The sequence below is a fragment of the Lepidochelys kempii genome, chromosome 1, assembly GCF_965140285.1.
Source record: "Lepidochelys kempii isolate rLepKem1 chromosome 1, rLepKem1.hap1, whole genome shotgun sequence".
Lineage (NCBI taxonomy): Eukaryota > Metazoa > Chordata > Testudines > Cheloniidae > Lepidochelys > Lepidochelys kempii.
Genome location: NC_136380.1, coordinates 79429589 through 79451986, shown reverse-complemented (window position 1 = coordinate 79451986; position 22398 = coordinate 79429589). Strand labels below are relative to the sequence as shown.

At 41.0% G+C, this 22398-nt stretch overlaps 1 protein-coding gene across 9 annotated transcripts in view; it reads left to right on the top strand.

Moving 5' to 3' along the window:
• KLF12 (KLF transcription factor 12) overlaps window positions 1-22398 on the top strand; it is a 370069-nt gene that overhangs the window by 280955 nt on the left and 66716 nt on the right. Inside the window, exon 7 of one of the 9 annotated variants that reach the window (XM_078853316.1) lies at window positions 943-1142. The exons of the other annotated variants lie outside the window; for them this stretch is intronic. Within the exon in view, the coding sequence (XP_078709442.1) occupies window positions 943-1021 (79 nt within the window). The 3' untranslated portion in view covers window positions 1022-1142. Of the gene's footprint in view, window positions 1-942; window positions 1143-22398 lie in introns of those variants that run through there. 9 annotated transcript variants of the gene reach the window in all.

Genomic DNA, 22398 nt, shown 5'->3' with positions numbered 1-22398 from the left:
TGTTTGACAAAGTTTAGTGGCAGTTCATGTTAAGCTTTCTTTCTGTCTTTCTTTGGCTGGCTCTTGTAAGAGACAGCATGTGGGGCTGTGCCAAGTCATTAGATACAGAGGTTTTGGATTGGGAAAGGGTTAAGTTTGAGTATTTTCAACTCCTGGTAAATAAAATATGAAAATAGAACAAACAATCATGGCTCTTCTGATGCTTGATAAGATATAGAGTACAGCCAAAGTAAACTCTTTGAAATTAATAACAACGTCATTTTACACAAGGTTCCACAATTGAAATTTGTCAACGTAGGTTTTAATCCCTGCCAGTGATCCCAAGGTTCACAAGGTTATAGTGTGATAGAACAACTGTTACAAAAGAGCAACATACCTTTTCCAGGGGAGGGAGGCGGAAGTGAGGCTAAAATGATCAAAAATGTGTGTTTAAACTTAGGTTCCTAATTCCATATATTGGCCTCTACATAAATACCCTGCTTTTTCAAGTGCTGAGCTCCTAGATATTCCCACTGAAGTAAAATGTGGGATATTCCAGCAAGTGCTGTGAAGTCATTGGGAGCTCCAGTAAATGTCTGGCTTGCACAAAGAGCATTTACATATGTGCAGTCCAATATGCATATGACATTGATATTGTGTATAACATGTTCATGGGGATTAACTGTTTGTGTTGGTTTGTTTTTGTTTTATCAAATTTTAAAACATATACAATGAAATGTCCTAGATTATTTTAGATCATAGCAGTATATGTTTAGTGTAAACAAATATGTTATAGAAAAATCTCATTCCTCAAATTTATAATTAGACCTCAGTTTCATCAGTAAATTAAGAGAGGGAGAACATTTGAAAGAAATTATATTTTGTCATTCATAAATTAACAGTCAAATAGATAAATGATTCTCCTAATCCATTAATATACAGTTAAAGAAATTTATATTACAGAAACTTCAAACTCCCATTTCTCCAACATTTACAAAATGGCAATGGTAACTCACCTTCTCAGGCCAGCTCAAGGCACTAAAATTGCTTGGGAAGAAAAGAATTATATAAACTCATTGATTTTAAGTAAGTATTTGAACCTGATCAGTGATCGCTGGCATATCTGCTCTCATATGAAAACCCCAACCCTAATACCTTTCTTCGAGCCAGTTGAAAGAGCAACCACAATTTTGGAAATTGTTCCTTGTTGGAGAGAGAGCCCATTACTGTCCTAAAATGTTGTGTTTCTTAAGGAATGTATATTTGAACATTTCTGTTACCATTTTGGATACATGCTCCTTTTGATCCCCAGTGGGGATGGCAATCTCTCAATTTTACCCTAAAAGAAGGGCTTTGATTTGTAAATTATGACACTTCTTAATAGCATTTTCATTTTTCTAGGATTTTCGTAAGACTAAAATGTCCCACTTAACTTTCACATAATGTCAGAATAAGATATGTTTGAGCAGCTGACCATGAAACAGGGGTTTCCTCAGCACTTCAAACATAGCTCCCACACTTATTTTTTTCTCAGCAGCTCATCTTCTTTATTCTGTTTTTCATTTTCTTTTCTTTGGGGGTGGTCTATGCAGATTTTGTGTTACTGTGTGATCCCTGAGTCAGGAAAGTTAGGGGATTTCAAACATCTACACACTATGAATATGCTATTTACAGTTTATGAATACTAGCTTTATGTCTTCAATAATGCATACAAGTTAACCTTAGTAAGATTCCTTAGAGTGCATGGGTAGACCATCTGGAGACTTAATGCGCCTTATTCTATTCTGACACCAGTTGTTCTCCATTGTAACTCTATTGACTCAGTGGAATTACTCCTGATTTACACTAGTGTCAGATGAGAATAAAGTCCAGTATTTTAGCGAGTCAAATAAAACCTAACACAGCTAGAAAACATAGGAAATGATTTATAGGCTCTTCTGAATATTTTAAACATAATGGGCTGAATTGTGCCCCTCAGTTACATCTATGCAACCTCACTTAAGCAATGGGGAATCATCAGTGTGGTTGCACAGATGTAACCCAAGGTATAATTCGGGATAATGGGATAATCTCAATATATCATATGAAATTGTTAACTCCTACAGTTCACTTAAATCTTCAACATACTGCAAGGAAAACTCATCACAGTTGGTTTAATTTGCTTACTGGAGTTATGGATTATTGCAGTTAGGGAAAATAACAGGATACCAACAGTCTTCAGAAACAGTGAATTTTATTATAAATTAAATGCAACTATTTGTATAAATAATTTATTTTCATGAAATTTCATTCAAGAAGTTTGTTTTGTTTTGGACAATTTCATGTCACTGAAATTATGCTTTTTTCATGAAATTTCAGGGAAATTGGTATATTTGCATCATATCATGTTTAAAATTGTAATATATTCATTATTTTTAATATAAAAGTACATTCTTGCTCTTACTATTAAGTTTTGGGCTTACAAAATTTTGTACAGCTGTAAAGTAATATAACAAACATCCCTTTTTAAGTAATTTGTATTATTATTATTATTTTACAGATGTGTAACTTGAGACAGAAATCATGCCGTATCACTTCAGGGTTTCCCAGCATTAACTCTTAAGATGGAGCTTAATGTGGCTTCTGTCTAAGGTGGCTTTTAAAAAGTACTCCCTTGTTTTCTTATAGGCAATCATTCCACAGTTATTTTCTACTTCCTGACTCTCATTTCATTCTGCACTTTCATTTAAGTCATAAGGATTAATGAAGCCCAGTAGGGTAGAACCACTTCAAAATAGTGGGGTTGCACAATATAAATTAGGGGCAACGGATGAAGTTTTTTAAAAGTTCCCAAGAGCTCTACCTACCTGTTCAGTTTCAATGACAGCTAAGCATTTACTCTTATGCATTTTTTAAAATCTCATCTCATTTCTTTTTTAAACAACATCACCATCATTTAAAAATATGGAGCCTTTCTTTTCTGTGATGCTCAAGTTTTGTATTTTGATATCTGAGGCATTGTCTTTTAAATACTGAAAGTCACTGTATTATTTATTTTAAGATTGTTCAGGGAGATGCATTCTTTACATTTAAGACTAAGTGGTACCATCGTCAGTTGTCACTGAGGAAGCCCAGAACCCTGAACTAAACTCATGACGACTAATTAAAGAGCATCTGATTTCTAAATATTTCCAGTAAAATTCTGGCCCCATACAAGCCAAGAGAATCTTTACCACTGATTTCAATGGGATCAAGATTTTTCCCCTCTGTGTACTGTGTCTTTGTAATTTTGAAACACAGGGATAAATTGTGGGTTCATTCCTATGAGGAGCACAGGTGGGATGGTTACAGTGCTGTAGTGGGTTTGCAGAAGAGCTCTGTGTAGGGAGAGTCATGCAGAATAGCTCAGGGAGCACAGGAAAAGCATTTTCTGTGTGCCCCTTGAAGCTTTTCTGGCTTATCATGCTCAGGAAATCTGCTGAGGGCCATTCGTGCTCAAATCAATCCACTGGTTCTGCAGTCAAACACAGGCAAATTTATTTGGCCTTTCAATGTAAAAGATGGATTTATTCAGATTTAGTAACACAAAAATTCTGTACCTAGGGAAGTCAGTAACAAAACTCCCATTGACGTGAATACCCACAGTGTTGCTCCTGCTTCTTTTCCAGCAAAACATTTATCACTTCCCACTGTATCCTTGAAAATATGTCTCCCGGTCCAGGTTATTATATTGGTGATACAGCAGCATTATTTGTATACTTCAGAGGTTGGTAGGTACAGGATGCTCCTTCATCCTCTGTGTGCTACAGACAGTACTTCTTTGCTCCTGTACAGTTCACGCTTGCTGTTCTATTAGGAGCACACTGCACAGCTTTGGTCAGATGGGAAGTGGTTGGCAGCTGCAGGACCCAGATGCCAAATTCTGGAATATAGCTTTCCTGTACTGGCATGTGGGTTTGTTGCTGGCTTTTTGGCTTGCACCTCTGCTAGCTTCTTGGCAGGATCTCTAGCTGGCAGCTGTAGAGCTGCCTCTGGGGCCAAGCTAGGGTCAAACTGCTGTGGAGCTGGATGATTTCCTTGGTCTGAATTATCCTGCTGGACACTATTTTCACCTTGATTTGCTTTGACTCATAGACTATTCAAAGACAAAAACTTGCACTTTTCTTTTTTGTTTCAGCTATTTACAGAGCTAACTGAAAGCAGTGATTGTGATAAGCTAGCAGATTTTAATTAAATTCAGCGTTTTGAGATATATTGTTGCACCCCTAACTCACGCTGTTAGGTAGTTAGAAGTGCAAGGACTCAGATTGCTCCTGCTGCTCAGCTTCAAGGCAGAGCCCCCCTTTTTGAAAACCTGACCCTATGTCTGGATCTGAATTGTCATTTTGAATCAAGAGTCCGCCCCAGCCTCTGTCAAGTAGAAAAGTGATACTTTTTTTCAGTTAGCCTGAACCATGTGTTTTAAAAAAGTTTTTAAATAGTTCCTTCTAATGTTAATAAACAGCAATACAGGGTGCTACTGATAATAATTTGAAGCGCCTCCACAAGAAAATGCTTGATCTTCTTTTTGCCCAATTTTGAATGCCCTCATTACATAGTTTAGACTTAGCTCATTTTTTTAGCCTAAATGAGGCAATGAAAAATTAATGCAGCTAGGGACAGCCAAGGCATTTGAAGTAATTCCCTAAACTATGCCTTTCCCTCCATGCTGCTCAGCACATAAACCTTATTGTCAGTGGGAATAACTGCAAAAGAACCAATCAAGAATGCTCACTAAGGCTCAAAATACCTACAGTAAAGTACAGATTAGTCATACTCGTTATAAAGTTTTCATTCCTTCAGTCACTTACAGTAGGAGAATGGGTTTTACTACATTGGAGACATAGGATATTCATCTCACTGCCTGTCTCATACTGCTCTTTTTAAAAAACCTTATTCATGTTAATCTTTTAATTGTGATTAATATGACCAAATTCAACTACTCTTACTTTTATCCTTCTTCCCTGTTTACGTCTTCCATCCCTTTTAATCCCCCACAGATAGAAATCAATGGCTCTTCGTGTTTACACTCTAGCCAGAGGTTTCTGCCTTGTTGGTGAGATTTTTAGTTGCTCTCTATAGCCTGATGGGTTCGGAGGATCTTACGCATAGGAAATCCTCTAAAGGCTTCTTTGTGTTGCAGTACACGTTGAGACATTGGCAAAATTCTCCCAGCAAAATGCACCTTTGCCCCTGGACTTCACATGTTCGCGGGAATGACCTGAGGGCAAATTCTCTTTTAATAAAACAAAACAAAAATAGCGGTTCTTGTTGTCCATATGTGTTGTTTTTATGTGTATAATTAGTGATGTGCTAAGGGTTAAATCACTGTAGGAAGGAAGATACTGTCCTTTACTGCACATGTAGTAGACTCTGTGACCTAGTTACCACAAAAAAAGTTTTAAAAAAATATCTACATTAGTATAAGTAGGGGACCGTCTCATCAGATCAACGTGACTCTAGGACAGGGGATATGATGACTTAGCAAACAATCACGTTTTCCTCTCATTAATGACTATTCTTTCTTATTGACAGATATCTACAAAGAGAGGATCTATTTATTTCTATGACAGGTTTCAGAGTAATATCCGTGTTAGTCTGTATTCGCAAAAAGAAAAGGAGTACTTGTGGCACCTTAGAGACTAACCAATTTATTTGAGCATAAGCTTTCGTGAGCTACAGCTCACTTCATTGGAAGCTGTAGCTCACGAAAGCTTATGCTCAAATAAATTGGTTAGTCTCTAAGGTGCCACAAGTACTCCTTTTATTTATTTCTATGAGAGACTAGCCTGATCCCCAAGGCAGCAAAAGAAGGCATAGCCTCTAACTTATAGGGTATTTGTCCATGCACGTGATGAATGAAAGTCATTTGTGGATTTGTAGGTTGCATTTCTACATGATTAAATGTTTTAAGTCTATTGATTTCATGCTGGGGATTAATGATGCTGAATGAAAGAGTATCAAAGACTGCAACGTGTTTACATGCCTAATTAAAATAACTTTTAAAAGACCCAGAGAACCTGTTATTGGCTAGGAATGAGATAGTGGCAATGTAGGACCAATCATGCATTCTGCATTGAAAGAAGTCTAAATTAACTTATTTAGGCACTGAAAGAAGAAGAGTGAAGGTTTGAAAAGATTGACTGTACCTTCCTGAATACTTAACACTTCTGTTAGACTTGTTCCATTGAAACAGAGGATTAAAAAGGTTGTGTTATCAGTTGCTGCAGATCTCTTTTACTGAACCAGTCAAAGCAGGATGCTTAGCTGCCTGTGATTAATGAGCACAGCTTTTAACTGACGACTCTGTTGGTGATAAGAAAAGGAGTACTTGTGGCACCTTAGAGACTAACCAATTTATTTGAGCATAAGCTTTCGTGAGCTACAGCTCACTTCATTGGATGCATCCGATGTAGCTCACGAAAGCTTATGCTCAAATAAATTGGTTAGTCTCTAAGGTGCCACAAGTACTCCTTTTCTTTTTGCGAATACAGACTAACACGGCTGTTACTCTGAAATCTGTTGGTGATGGTGCATTAAAGAACAAAACCCAGAGAGATGCAATGGGAGTAGGAACAGGAGATGCAGTATAGAAGTTTTTGCTTAGCATTGACTTAATGCTTTTTCGTCTGTGTGTTTGGACTAAGTGATAAATGGTCACTTACACCAAAGATCACAAAAGATTCAGGCTGCTCCCAGGCCCAAGAGACCAGTCACTTACCCCAAGTCAATTTGTACCTCAGATCTCAGACCAAAGACAAGTTGGTTTTGGGTCTTGTACTAACCAATGAAAATGGAAAAAAAAATTCTCACAGAGTTGAATGATTGCCCTGTTTTTTGACTCTGTGAGAATTTTTTTTCCATTTTCATTGATTAGTACAAGACTCAAAACCCTTAGTTACAGAACAAAGTGGCTGAGCAGTAACTGAACTTGTGTATACCCAAGAGAACAGTAATGCTCATTCCTTGCAAGTTTCCTGCCTCTGTGCAGGTGCAGGAATCAGGAAGTCCTGAATAATTCATAATGTGCAAATTAGGCCATGCTTGCTCTCACTACTAGGGTTTGGTTTCTGGTTACCTGTCTAGCTGCCAGAAGCTATGTGTGAAAATAGAGGAGGGTGTGGCAGGAAGTGTCACAGTTGAAAGGCCAAAGTCACAAAAGCTGCCTGATACTCTGAGGGTTTGAAGAATTGGTGCTTATTGAGGAACTGAAATATGCCTTGAGTATTCATGAAGTGTTTTCTCAGCAAGGGCTCATTCCATTGCTTGGACAAGAAAAACCTGCCTTGTCAAAAATTAATATTCACTTTTTTAAAAAAAGAATTACTGGGCAAAAAAAGAACCTCTTTGAAACTCTTTTAAAGACAGTTAAGCCATACTAGAGAATGTGTATTTATTATGTCAAAACATGTTTGAACTCATGGTCAGAGATATTCCACTAAACATTTTGAATGTCACGAATGTTGCTGCTTTGGGTAAATACAGATTGTAAATAGCTTGCAATGCCTCATTTGAAGTCTGTATCTTCTGGAAGTATAGTATATGACCAGAATCTTGGATAGAAGTATTTTATCATTTAAAAGGCAACATTCCTATATTTAAAAAAACAGCCTATATCAATTATCTTTTTGATTTAATTACTGTTAATCTGCCTTTCTGACTAGAATGATGAAATGAAACTTAAATGGTGCATAGTCTTTCTCCTATACAGGTATGAATTTCAGTCAGAGGTAGGTTTGCATATTGTTTTTCCAGACTCGATTTTGTATCCTTTCTTTAAATAAGCATGTGTGACCAGTGGAGTTGGCTGATTATTTAAGTAAAATATATGGATCTTTGTTTATAATATTTTATTTAGGGTTGGGAGCATCCAACATCTCAAGCAGGGGCAGAAGGGAGAGAGTAAGTTCTCTGTGGAGATGTGTTTTTCTGTTGTGGATGTAGAGAGAAAATAGCAGCAGTCAGAGACCCAGTATAAGCAGAGCTTTCTTTTAAATGATTGTTTTCTACATTTTCCCCTCTTGGCTCCTATATGAAGCAGCTAGGTCATATTGCAATCATCTGTTTTTGTATTTCCCTCATTTGGGTAGCTGGAATATGAGCTGGCTCTCATTTCTAGCTGATTCTGTCATTTCCGCTAGGCCCCAGCTTGGGTGAATGCCAACACCAACAGGTGATCTTTGTAGCTGCAAAACAGCAGGAAGTAAGCTGCGCATGTATGAGACAGTTCACCAGAGGGGCTGTCTGGCCTGTCTCCATCTTTCTTTGTAATTAACACACCCTCCCCCCATCTGAGCTGAAAATCTGTGCAGAACAGCTCAGCTCTGGCAGCCATTGAACAGCATATAAGGGGAAGAATGTTAATAAAGGGTCCAAGAAGAATACAGGCTGCACAAGTGCAAAGGTACACTTTGGTCTTAAAGGGAGACTGTGGTTGGTCCTTTTAAGGAGCTATAACAAAATTATACTATCTGCTATAAAATAATATCCAGTCTAAACATTGTGGAAAATAGGGATTTACGTAAATTGCTGACCTAACACACTAAGTCTCTTATACTTAAAGATTAGTTTACAGCAATATAGCAATTCATTTCAACTTTTTTCTTTAAAATAAGGGGCTTATTTGTGACATAAAGAGTGGTGTACTCAGCCAGACTGAAAGTAACGTGGCTCCCTTGAACTAGGATCATCTTGAGTTCTGGAACAAGGGGCGGATGCTGCAGCAGCAAGGCAAAATACTGTCATAACTAGCTATTGCAGCAAGAGGTGCAGCCTGAGCAGATGATTGCAGAAGCAGTTTTAGAAGACACACAAACCTTCCAGGAATCCTCAAAAAGGTTTCAATGGAGGAGGCAAATTTAAAAAGATATTTTAATGTAAACTAAGCTGTATTTAAAAGACCACAATGGCTTAAGGAAGACAGTTTCAAATCATTACGTCCAGGACTTAGATTAACCCCTTAATACCTGTCAGCATATCACATTATTGTGACATGTTGTGTTCTCAGAAACCCTAACTGCATGTTAGGGTGCAGCCTGAGTCCTTGGTTTAGGTACTTGATAACCTTAATCCTTTACAAAACTGACGATATGCCAAACTCCATTTGTGCTTTTTAAAAATGGAAGCTACCTTGCCTCTCATGGACAACAGACTCTGTGCTCTTCTTCTTCTCTTCTTCAGTGCTTAGCCAAACAGTTGGCCGTAGCAAGCGTTCGCCATTTGATCCATTCCCATGCAGCTGCAAAAGACCGAGAGTCCAATTTCGGAACAGACTTGATTCATCCATGTAATATGGGGTCTGCCTCTGAGCTGCCTCCACCCCTCAGTCAGTGAAATTTTATCCCAGATGTTACAAGCCACCCAGAGAACGGCGTTCACTGGAATGTCTTGTAGCATTCTCGCTATATGTCTGAAAAGCATAAGATGCCGTCTACAAACAATGGCCACAGGAGACTGTAGACCAGAGTGACAGTAAACATATGCAAAATGAAGTCATTTCACTTTATGTCCAATATATAACGTTGGCATTTTGTGTGGAAAGCCTCCAGGTTTGCCCAGTCTGAGCGGCATAGTATCCATGTTTCACAATTGAACAGCAGTATGGACAGGGCACAGCTTGAATAGATCTTGAATTTAGTTGTCATGCCAAGATGATGATGATTCCATATCTGTTGTAAACCAGTGGTTCTCAAAGCTCGTCCGCCGCTTGTTCAGGGAAAGCCCTTGGCGCGCCGGACTGGTTTGTTTACCTGCCACGCCCACAGGTTCGGCCGATCACGGCTCCCACTGACCGCTGTTCACCACTCCAGGCCAAAGGGGGCTGTGGGAAGGGCGGCCAGCACATCCCTTGGCCCGCACTGCTTCCCACAGCCCCCATTGGCCTGGAGCAGTGAACCTCATCCAGTGGGAGCCACGATCAGCCGAACCTGCAGACGCGGCAGGTAAACAAACCGGTCTGGCGCGCCAGGGGCTTTCCCTGAACAAGCGGCGGACCACCTTTGAGAACCACTGTTGTCAACAACCCATGGCAGATGCTGCGATGGCAATCTGGTGGAGACCCTCTATGTGAGAGTTGGAGGAACTGGTGAGTATAAAACCCAAATAGCAAAATCTGGCACTTCTTTGACAGTTTCATTATTCAAAGAGATTAGGGTTGTGGGTGGACCTGATCCTAGATTTTGCAGCTTTGTCTTTGACCACAAAACATGGTCTGTCGTTCAAGATGGCATTCATAGCAACTACTATTTGATTGCTGAGACTGCGGATTGTGCAGAATGCTGCCTTTAAGTATCTCCTGGCTATTCTGAGTTCAACATCATCTGCTACTTGGTTTTAATATTCTTCATGATCATGAAGTGCCAGGGTGTTGAACGTTCACTTCAGCTGATTATGGGTGCACTTATCGCCACGCTGGAGGGCAGTTGCCTTCAATTTAATTGTCTGCAAGGCTCCTTTGATGGCCATAGTTGATGTGTTGGGCTCCTGTAGCCGATTATCTGCTTGGCAGATTGGTCGAGGATGGAAGAGAACAGGCGACCTCGACGTTGTCTGGCAGGTCAGCTAGGACTGAGAGTCTATTGTTGATGTCAATAAAAAACCTGTTGGCTAAACCCAGCACGTGGAGAAGTGCATCGAAGTCAAACTTCTTCATCATTGCAGAGGACGTATTTGCTCATTGAAACAGCAGCGACACCATGCGGGCAACCATAGGTGGTGATCCGTGTTCACGGCACATTCCACACCGCAATATACTCTGCAAGAGGTGAAGAGCACCTGTGACGTGTGATGATGCGGTGCAACTTCTTCTGAGTGATGCCGCCATGCGAGATCCAGGACATCCGGTATATGCATTGCCACTTGAACCATGACCCAAGAATGGAAAGACTCTGGGAGGCACAGAACGTGAGCAAGTGGCAGGAGTTATCGTTGGGTATACCTGAACCTTAATGGCCAATAACCTATTCAAACCCAATTCAGAGGGTGCCAGTAACTGCATTTAGGTCGCTCAGGATCATGAGATTATCATGTGGAGGGGCAGTACGTACTGGAGATTCCAATTGTTCATAGAAGTGATCTCTGACTAAACCACGTATGGGTTACTATGACAGTGAAGTGACCATGCCAATGTTTAAGATGTGCAATAAGTAGTACAATAAGTAGTTGAGAAGACATGAGCATCCACGTTATCAAGGAGGACTTGGCCTTGCCTCACAGTAGTAATGCTACCCCATGTAAGTGGTTAGGACCACCAAAATACAGAATTAATGAATCTCGCACCTTGTGGTGCCCATGATCTATCAGCCTTGCTTCTGTTAGGCCTGCAGTTGATATGCCAAGATGGTCCATTTTGCATGAGATAATGACCTGATGACCACACCTGTAAAGAATTGCAATATTCCAGATTGCAATTTTGATGGATTGGTGGCGATCCCAGCTACAATTGAATACGTTGTCACGGTATACTGCAGATGCGCCTGCTGACATCACAGGACATGTCCCCAAGGGGGCTTTGTTGCAAGCCCATCACAAGTGCACTAGGGGAAGATGGCATCGACAGGGCATTAGCAGCTGAGAGTAGAGCAGTGGTTTTAACCCTGGTACTGAGTGCTGAGTTACTCATGCTGATCAAAACCAATAGTGAACGATTGTCCTAAAGAATACCTCGCCCCAGATATTGAGACGGAGGCCCAGTAATGAAAACCTTTTCCTGATCTACCAGTACTGGTTTCACACAATGCGACCCAAGCTGTTGAGTCTTTCTCAGCAATTTCCTTCACCTCAGAGAGCTAGGTGCGGCTTGTGCCCTGCATCTTCCCTACCTGTATTAGCAGTCATTTTCAGGGTTCTCACTGGACCTGTTCACCTTGCATAATGCCCAAAGTGATATTTTGGACCAGCCTTCATCATTGATGGCATAGGTCTCACAAGCAATCCCCTACTTCAGATGTTACACCCCGTACCACAATGAGGTACAGGTTGGACTTGGGGGCTCTAGGCTGCCAGTTTGACAACTAATGTGACTGGAAGGTAGATTTTTCCATTTAACCTTTTGTTGAAAACTGGACTCTGTGACAGAAATGTAGCCTTGCAACACACACCAACAAGAGTTGGCTGTCTGAAGAAATTGACTGGGAAGCCATTATCAATTCATGCGGTAGAAATGAAATGTTGCAACAGATCTGCACAAACAAAGCATTTGTAATGGCTGAACATTCTCTTGCTGTACGCAAACCAAGAATGCACATAGTAAAGAGAGTAAAGTGGAATGTGATACATTAACATATTTAGTAATGATTGTGCAGCTTAGCAGGCTCTAGCCTCATTAACTAAGCCAGGAGTTTGGAACTCCATCTGTCTGTGAAAGGTATGTAGTTCTGTAGTTTGTCAGGCAACTGGAGACCCCTAAAGTTAAAAGGTTTCAGAGTAGCAGCCGTGTTAGTCTGTATCCGTAAAAAGAAAAGGAGTACTTGTGGCACCTTAGAGACTAACAAATTTATTAGAGCATAAGTTTTGTGAGCTACAGCTCACTTGATAGGATGCATACAGTGGAAAATATAGTGGGGAGATTTTATATAAACCGAAAACATGAAACAATGGGTGTTACCATACAGACTGTAACACGAGTGATCAGGAAAGGTGAGCTATTACCAGCAGGAGAGCCGGGGGGGGGGGGGGGGGAAGGGAGGGGGACGACCCCCAACCTGAAGCAAATACTCACCAGCAACCACACAACAAAAACATTAACCCAGGAACCTATCCTTGCAACAAAGCCTATTGCCAACTGTGTCCACATATCTATTCAGGGGACACCATCATAGGGCCTAAATCACATCAGCCACACCATCAAAGGCTCGTTCACCTACACATCTACCAATGTGATATATGCCATCATGCGCCATCAATGCCCTCTGCCATGTACATTGGCCAAATGGGACAGTCTCTACATAAAAGAATAAATGGACACAAATCAGATGTCAAGAATTTTAACATTCAAAAACCAGTCGGAGAACACTTCAATTTCTCTGGTCACTCGATTACAGACCTAAAAGTGGCAATTCTTCAACAAAAAAACTTCAAAAACAGACTCCAACGAGAGACTGCTGAATTGGAATTAATTTGCAAACTGGATACAATTAACTTAGGCTTGAATAAAGACTGGGAGTGGATGTGTCATTACACAAAGTCAAACTATTTCCCCATGTTTATTTCCCCTCCTACTGTTCTCGTAAACTTCTGGAAATGGCTCACCTTGATTATCAGTAGAAAAGGTCCCCGCCCCCCTGCTCTCTTGCTGGTAATATTTCACCTTTCCTCATCACTCTTGTTACAGTCTGTATGGTAACACCCATTGTTTCATGTTCTCTGTGTATATAAAATCTCCCCACTATATTTTCCACTGTATGCATCCTATCAAGTGAGCTGTAGCTCACGAAACTTACGCTCTAATAAATTGGTTAGTTTCTAAGGTGCCACAAGTCCGCCTTTTCTTTCTAAAGTTAAAAGGTGATCAGTAACTGTAGCAATACTCCACAACCGGTTGTGCTCAGGCTCCCCAAGCCCAGGCAGGAGCCAGGAGGAGAGGCAGAAGCCCCGAGCCTGGGCAGCCCGGGCAGGAGTCGTGGGGAGCAGCAGCCCTGAGCTGGGCACCCTGAGCCCTCATTGGAGCCACGGTGGGAGGGGAGCCTGGAGTTCAGGCAGGAGCTGGGGGGGAAGGGGGCGGGGTGGAATGTCCTGTCCTGGCTGGAGCTATGAGGGGGTTGGCAGCTCCCAGCCCAGGTCCATTGAGCCCTTGGCAGGAGTCACAGGGGGTGGAAGCCCCAAGTCTCAGCTGGAGCCATGGGGGGCAGGGGCAGCAACCCCGAGCTGGGTGCCCAGAGCCCAGACAGGAGCCACAGGGGCAAGAGAACAGAATCCCCGGAGCTCGAGTGCCCAGAACCTGAGCAGGAACTGCAAGGGAGGGCAGCAGCAGCCCTGGAGCTTGGGTGTCCTGAGCCAGGGCAGGAGTCAAGGCGGGGCAGCCCCGAGCCAGGCACCCCCAGCCCCGAGCCAGGCAGGAGCTGCAGAGGCTGGAGCTATGGGGGATGGCAGCCCCCAGTCAGGAGCTGCAAGGGGTGGGGGCATCAGCAGCCCTGAGCCCTGGCAGGAGCTGTGGGGGGTGGCAGCAGGGGGGTGGCAGCAGTGGGTAGAAGTCCTGGCACTAGGGTTCCCCGAACCTGGGCAGGAGCCACAGGGGGAGGGCGGCAGCACCAAGCCTGTGTGCCCTGAGAGTTTCTGCGCTGCCTGTGGAGGTGGGTGTGATCTCCCCCTATAACAGCTGTGCAGGGGAAGAACAAGTCCTGTCCTTCCCCATCCCAGCTGATTTTGGGGAGATCATATTTCACAGGGAAGGACTTATTTCACAGTTCGTCGCATGTTTTTCAGGGCCATGAAATTGGTAGGGCCCTATTCATAATCCCTTCAGCACAGGAAAAGGAAGTAATGTCAGAGATTGTGTGGGAGCTGGGACCTACTCCCAGTCCTCGCTCTGAGTCTAGTCCCTGTCCACTAGACCATGTTGCCTACACTAACAAGAGAAGGCTATTCAGTTTCTGAATAATGAATCCATTGAAAAAAAGGGTCAGTAAGGGAAACAAGTCTATCACACCTTCTCCTACCTCAGCTGAAAGCGAGTTCACTATCATAATGTTATAAAAGGTGATCTTAACAGGGAGCCACTGTATTACTTATCCATGCTGCTTTACATTCAGTACAGTGAGGTAGGCTGTTTAGTGTGGTATATCTTGGCTCAGTCACAGATTTTATCATTCCATCATTGTGAAATCAATGAAAGCTTCAAAATCTGTGGCTGTTATTTGCTGAACTGTAAATCCTTCATAGTCATATTTACTTTGGAATCTGCAAGTCCTTCAAATATATCTTCTGTCTGTAGGCTGCAAAAAGTAAGTGAAATAAGATATCCTTTAGAGTACAAGTAAACTATGCTTCTGAAAGCATACTTACTGAATGTCCATACTCACTGAGCTTCATTTGAAAAAGTCAGTTAATAATAATAACAATAGATAACTTTAATTAAAGCCTCAACAAGTATACATGCCTAAACTGAGTAATTGCCTAATCTTATTGCCATAACCCATGTTCTTTCTCTCTCTGTAACCTCCTTGCTGTTTTTTATTAATCCCCACTAGTTGACTTGTCTCACACTAGACAGGCTCATTGGAGCACAGAATTTGTCTTTATAATTGTTCTGTAAAGCACCAGTTCCCCTTCAGGTACTATAAAAATGATAATATTAATAATTTGGCATGTGCACTATGTCAAACTTTGTGTTTGCTTGCTTTTGGTACACAGACACAAAATAAAGATGATTGCTAAATGTTGATAACTGAGCCTGTCAAGGTTCCTTCCCCACTCTGAGCTCTAGGGTACAGATGTGGGGACCTGCATGAAAGCCTCCTAAGCTTACTTTTATCAGCTTAGGGTAAAACTTCCCCAAGGTACAAACTATTTTACACTTTGCCTTGGACTTTCGTTGCCACCACCAAACGTCTAACCGGGTATATGATTGGGAAAGAGCCATTTGGAAACGTCTTTCCCCCCAAAATCCTCCCAACCCTTGCACCCCACTTCCTGGGGAAGGTTTGGTAAAAATCCTCACCAATCTGCATAGGTGACCACAGACCCAAACCCTTGGATCTTAAGAACAATGAAAAAGCATTCAGTTTCTGAAAAGAAGAATTTTAATAGAAGTAAAAAGAATCACCTCTGTAAAATCAGGATGGTAAATACCTTACAGGGTAATTAGATTCAAAACATAGAGAATCCCTCAAGGCAAAACCTTAAGTTACAAAAAGACACAAAGACAGGAATATCCATTCCTTTCAGCACAGCTTATTTCCTCAGCCATTTAAAGAAATCATAATCTAACGCATATCTAATTAGATTACTTACTAACTTCTAAGACTCCATTCCTGTTCTGTCCCCGGCAAAAGCATCACCCAGACAGACCCTTTGTTTTTCCCCCCCTCCAGCTTTGAAAGTATCTTGTCTCCTCATTGATCATTGTGGTCAGGTGCCAGCGAGGTTATCCTAGCTTCTTAACCCTTTACAGGTGAAAGGGTTTTTCCTCTGGCCAGAAGGGATTTTAAAGGTGTTTACCCTTCCCTTTATATTTATGACATAGCCATAAAGTAGACCAACTGAGGCAGGGAAAGAAGAAATGTAAATTGATTATTTATGACTATGCACATAAATAACATGTGACTTTTAATACACATATGCTTTTTCTAGGATTGTACATTTCACTTATGCTCAGAATCATCAGAGGTTAGTAACAATAAGCCTACATTGCTTACATCACCAAGTAATTATATGATCTCATTACACTGATCATCATTTTCATTGTTAATTCAATGTTGTTTAACTTTTCACTTGTTTCTCCACGATAAATGTGGCAATAGACAGCCATCCGGCTCTAGTGTTTGAAAGGTACATAAGGCAATGCAAAGAAAATTGATTGGCTGTTATGACCATTAGAGGAAGAAACCTTACTGGAACCAGAAGTAACTTGAGGGAAGTGAAAACTGGCTTTAATTCTCTAGCAGACCACTGAATATTGAGGTTGTATACAGTAGTTCAGAAATACATTGACAGTCTGGTCATGTTCAGATCATGCTCCTTGGTTTTGTTTTATATCCATCCAAGACAGCATTGGGAATTTCCCTACCTTTTACAGATAGCACTAGATATGGGATTGTGTATGGGGGCGTTAAATGTAAATTTAAAAATAATTTAATTTCACAATCATTATAGGTTTCAGAGTAACAGCCGTGTTAGTCTGTATTCGCAAAAAGAAAAGGAGGACTTGTGGCACCTTAGAGACTAACCAATTTATTAGAGCATAAGCTTTCGTGAGCTACAGCTCACTTCTTCAGATGCATATCGTGGAAACTGCAGCAGGCTTTATATATACACAGAGAATATGAAACAATACCTATTCCCACCCCACTGTCCTGCTGTTTATTAGAGCATAAGCTTTCGTGAGCTACAGCTCACTTCTTCAGATGCATATCGTGGAAACTGCAGCAGGCTTTATATATACACAGAGAATATGAAACAATACCTATTCCCACCCAAAACCTGGATTTGTGCTGGAAATCACTTTAGATAAGCTATTACCAGCAGGACAGTGGGGTGGGAATAGGTATTGTTTCATATTCTCTGTGTATATATAAAGCCTGCTGCAGTTTCCACGATATGCATCTGAAGAAGTGAGCTGTAGCTCACGAAAGCTTATGCTCAAATAAATTGGTTAGTCTCTAAGGTGCCACAAGTCCTCCTTTTCTTTTTACAATCATTATAGTATTTCGCTTTTAGTTGCTACTGCCTTCCACAAGCTATGACATTACTGGTCATCTAAGTATATATATTAGCTTATATTTTCTACATTATGTTACAGTGCCAATAATTCTGTAATTCTGCTTTTTTGTAAAGCTATTGTATGAATTCTTTTTCATGTCACATAAATGACTGGCCAGGGGTTTTGGTGGAGATGGTTTTATGATAGCGGTGTCCCAGCCTTAGTCTAAGAGGGTCAAGGTGGCATGGTATGGGTAGGGCAGGGATGATAGAAGGTGTGGTGGAGATGAGCACTATGCCTGATCCTCCATTGGCATAAGCAGTTAGAGCTTAAGCCAATGATGGAAGTTAAAATAAAATAGGCTCCATGTAACTTCCACCACCAGGGGCAATGATGATTACAAAGGGTTATTACTAGGTGACACAATGTGAAGTGAAGAGTTTTTCAGGAATAATGTCCTAACCATGAGATCTATGCAGCTAGAGAATGGTCTCCAACAGGAAGTAGCAATAACCCCACTATCTAGCCATTTAAGATAGGACTCAACAAGACACCGGGGAATATATTGCAGAGAACGCTGTACATTGTTAGGGAGATGGCCTAAAGGACGCAAAAGGATGTTTCCTTTTCTAATGTCTGTGATTTATTAATTTTGCACTTTAAAGCTGTCCTTTCTTATGACATGCAATATATTTTTAAATGTCTGAAATACAGTACACCAATTTCAGAGTAACAGCCGTGTTAGTCTGTATTCGCAAAAAGAAAAGGAGTACTTGTGGCACCTTAGAGACTAACCAATTTATTAGAGCATAAGCTTTCGTGAGCTACAGCTATACTGTTGTAGAAGACAGCACACCTATACCAGTTGGTTTACTTTGTGGCACGCATATGTTTGTACATGTAAATGTGTATATTTCACTGAAACAACAAATGATCTAAAAGCAGAAACAAATATGGAATCATCAGGGTCATATCTTCAAGGGTCAACTGTCAAGGATGGTCATTTAATAATTTTCCAGGGGTTCTGTAACTCTGCCCTTTTTTTGTGGGCAAGGAGTCCATTAATACCAACCTATTGTGATGCTGGCAGGCCAGATGCCAGCTCTTGCCTAGGCTGCAGGCATTTTCTAAGAACTGACAAACTCATAGCTGGACACCAGACCAGTTCACCTGTATGTTAATTTTGCTCAAAATAGGTATTAGTCTTATAAGAATGTATTTAATGTTTACACTCTATTTGTAAGTTGCTCCATGCATTAATCTCATTTGTAATGTCTGTATTCCATGCTATAAGGAAATATTTAAGTTTTGCTTTATAACTTTGAAAATGTTTGCTTTGAACTTGTGAACCGAGGCACAGGAATTGTCCCCTCTTCCCACCCATCCAGAATGATCAAAATTGCATGAGCCATTAAGGAGCATCACAACGCAAAGGATTGGTTAATGACCCTATCACACCTTGAAAATGCTATATTTAAGGAACCTCATCCTGTGGACTTGGAAGCTGAATGAAGGAAATAAAACAATGCTGCAGCGGTGCACCTGCACCTCGATAGCACTCCAGTGAAGACACTAGTACACCAACGAGAGAGCTTCTCCCATCCACATCCATGAGAAGCAATAGCTATTTCGATGGGAGAAGGCCTCCCATCGACATAATGCTATCTGCACTGGGGGTTAGATCAGGATAACTGTGTCGCTCAGTGGTGTGGGTTTTTCACACTCCTGAGTGACATAATTATATTGATGTAAGTTTATAGTGTAGATCTGGGGAAAGTTACGGTAAAATTTCCCCATCTCTCTCTTTGCTGTTTTTACTCTGACAGAGCCAGAGACTCTAAACTGAGACAGAGATCCCTAGGGGTTACTCCTGGGTCCACCCTGAAAGACACTTCGAATTGACAGGTCACTATAACTCTGTCACTCTTAGAACGTAGATGATAATTCATTTGTGTCTATGTTTGCTTGCTGTAACCTGTAAATAACTATTTTATTTCTAGTTCCTGGTTAATAAACCTTTAGATGGTTTATTACAGGATTGGATACAGGTGTTGTCTTTGGTGCAAGATCTAGGGTACCAGTTGATCTGGGATACGTGACTGGGACTGGGAGCAACCTGAATGTGGTTTTGATATAAGTGACCATTTATCACTAAGTCCGGTTTGTCTGGGTGGCAAGATTGACAGGAGAGTCTAAGAGGACTGGCTGTGATTCAATGTATAGTGATCCAGGAGTTCACATTTCTTACTGTCTTGGGAAAATATAATTATAGAACATACCACCAGTTTGGGGTTTCTACCCGATTTTTGACAGTCTGCCCTGGGATAGGCAATGATGGTCATGAGCCACTCCAGACAGCAGGACACCCATCATTAAGACTAACTGCATTCTATTCAAACATGTAATCCGTTTATCATATTTTAAATTCAGCACATCACTATTTCACAGTGCAAACATTTTGGAAGCACAGACATGCTGAAATACTATGGACTTTCATACATGCAATGGTTGCTTCTAATTTGTAAGAAGACTAATTTTTTGAAAGGTCAGCCCAGAGTTACACTGAACTGAAGTCTCACAAAATGATCCAAATTGGTGGTTCTGCTTGAGATGAACTTAATTCTCCAGTGTCAAAAAGAATGGGATTATACTGTCAAATATTGTAAACATAAATTATCTTCACCTCTGGATTTCTCTGGGTAACACTGCCTGCAGTGACTGAAGAGCATGAATACAAACCTCAGGGCATAGTGTTAGGAACCAGAGCACAAAGCCGGAATTAGCTGTGAATTCTATACTTAGATTTCACCAACCATTTATTAAGTGTAAATTCTTCAGACAGTGTAACAGCCTAAACATGGAGTCACAGACAATTTCCTTGGCGACTCTGGTCTGTTTGGCCATCCAGGTAAGCGTACCTTTGTGTTAGATGGTCCTTTACTCCAAGAATCACAGCAATATTCAGTTTACTCCCAGTCCCAAAGAACCAGTCACTTACCCCGGGTCAGCTGCACCTTAGATCTGGCACCAAAGACAATGCTTGTAGTCAATCATATAATAAACTATATGAAGATTTATTGCATAGAAAAAGGAAACAAGAGTTATTACCAGGTCAAAGCAGGTAAACATATATCCACAAATCAGTTACAGTCTTAAGTTTCAAAAGATAATAGAAGTTCCTATAATAAGCAAGTTCTGTATGTTTTATAGGGCTAATTCAGGCTAATCTGCTGGGAATCTCTTGATTATGCTCAGAAAATCCTTGCCCCCAGAATCCAAGCAGCATAGAGATCCTAAAATCCTTTGGTTTGGGGTTTTTAACCCCCTCCTTTGTTTTGTGTGTCTCTCTGCTATTAATTACTTCATACCTATCAGGTCACATTTACACCTTATAACATCTAGAGTGCCGACTTTCCCCAAATCTACCTGAGGCCTGCAGCTAAAATCAGTGGTTGTTAAGGTTGACTGAATATTTGTGGTGGAGCCAGGGGGACATTGTGGTTTAGTTGTCCATAAAGGCTGCCTTTTTCCCTGTCATGTTTCAATGGTAGACCTCTGTGCTACATCAATATTTGTAATAGACAATAGCTCTGTAGTAGGAGTTCAAGCCTTATAATTGTGATTTTTTTAAAAAAGATACAAATAAGATCTCTTGCTGCAATGATTTGCTTAAATGTAACAGAGACAGGGCTATAAGCCCAGGACGAGGCATAAAGGTCACAGCTTCTGTGAAAATTTTCTCTATTAATAGTCTATAAGTATGTTGTTTCTGCCAAACTACTACTTTGAACCAAATTAGTTCCTCATGGCATGTCTGATATCCAGGGTGTATCAACATGCTCTTTGTTGTCTCTAGACATCCTGCTTGGTCCCTTACTCAGACTGCAGTTTTATCAACATGAGGATGTATTAGATAACAAAACCAGCAGAGGAGAGTTGAATAATCAATCTGTAAAAGCGGAAGCCTGGTTTTTCTCTAGGGAGACAAGGTGGATGAGGTAATATCTTATAGCTCATCTCTGTGTGGCTTGAGAGCTTGGTCTCTCTCACCAGCGGAACTTGGTCTAGTAGAACATATAACCTCACCCACCTTGTTTCTCTAATACCATGGGACCAACACAGCTAAAACTCGAATTGTTTTTCTCCGTCATTTACCTTATCTCCTGAGTCTGCTCCTCTTTATCTCTTAGGTAGAAAAGGTTCCGTTGCTTTTTCCCATTTTACCCCTCATTTTGCAGACTCACATTTGTGTATAGGGCCATAGAGATATATATACGCTGAACAGAGAGCTTCAAACATGGTACCTGGTCTGAGGAGTTTACAGTCTAAGGCTCTGATCTTACAAACGCTTAAGAACATCCTTAATACTAAGAACATGTGTAGCCCCGTTGAGCTCAGTGGGGCTACCTGTGCTTCACATTAAGCACTTGCATAAACCTTTGCAGGATCCAGGCCTACAGTAGATACAATTTACCAAATATGATTGTAGGGTTGCTTACATTACACAATGTGAATTCCGTGTATTTATTTTTGTCTTTAGATCTTCCTGGGTTTGGGGTGACAGTGTGGGTTATTATTGGCAAGGGTCTGAGGAACCATAGGCTCTGAGAATGGCTGTGAAGGAGAAGAAGGTTGAATGTTATACAGGAAGGGAAGCCATTCCAAGTGCAGAGGGCAGGGTGAGAGAAGGATAACACAGTGGAGAAAAGTTCCTTCTGGCTTGAAATTTGGTATGCAAGATGCAAAGATGTGGATATTTCTAAGTTGTGAGAAAAACAGTTGAGCAGTTTTTGAGGTTTTTTACTGGCAGGTGGGGAAGAGAGGAAACTGGGCAGCATAGGTTTTGTAACTGAGGGACACTGGTCCTGGATTCTGGTTCTGTTCCTGGCTATGCCACAGACATCCTGTCTTACCTTGGACAAGTCACTTACAGCCTGGTTTCTAGAAGTGTTGAGTACTCACAATTTCCATTGCAGTTAAGAGCTCTTGTAAAAATTAGTCTGTTTACTCTATGTGTCATTCCTTGTCTGTAAAATGGTAATAGT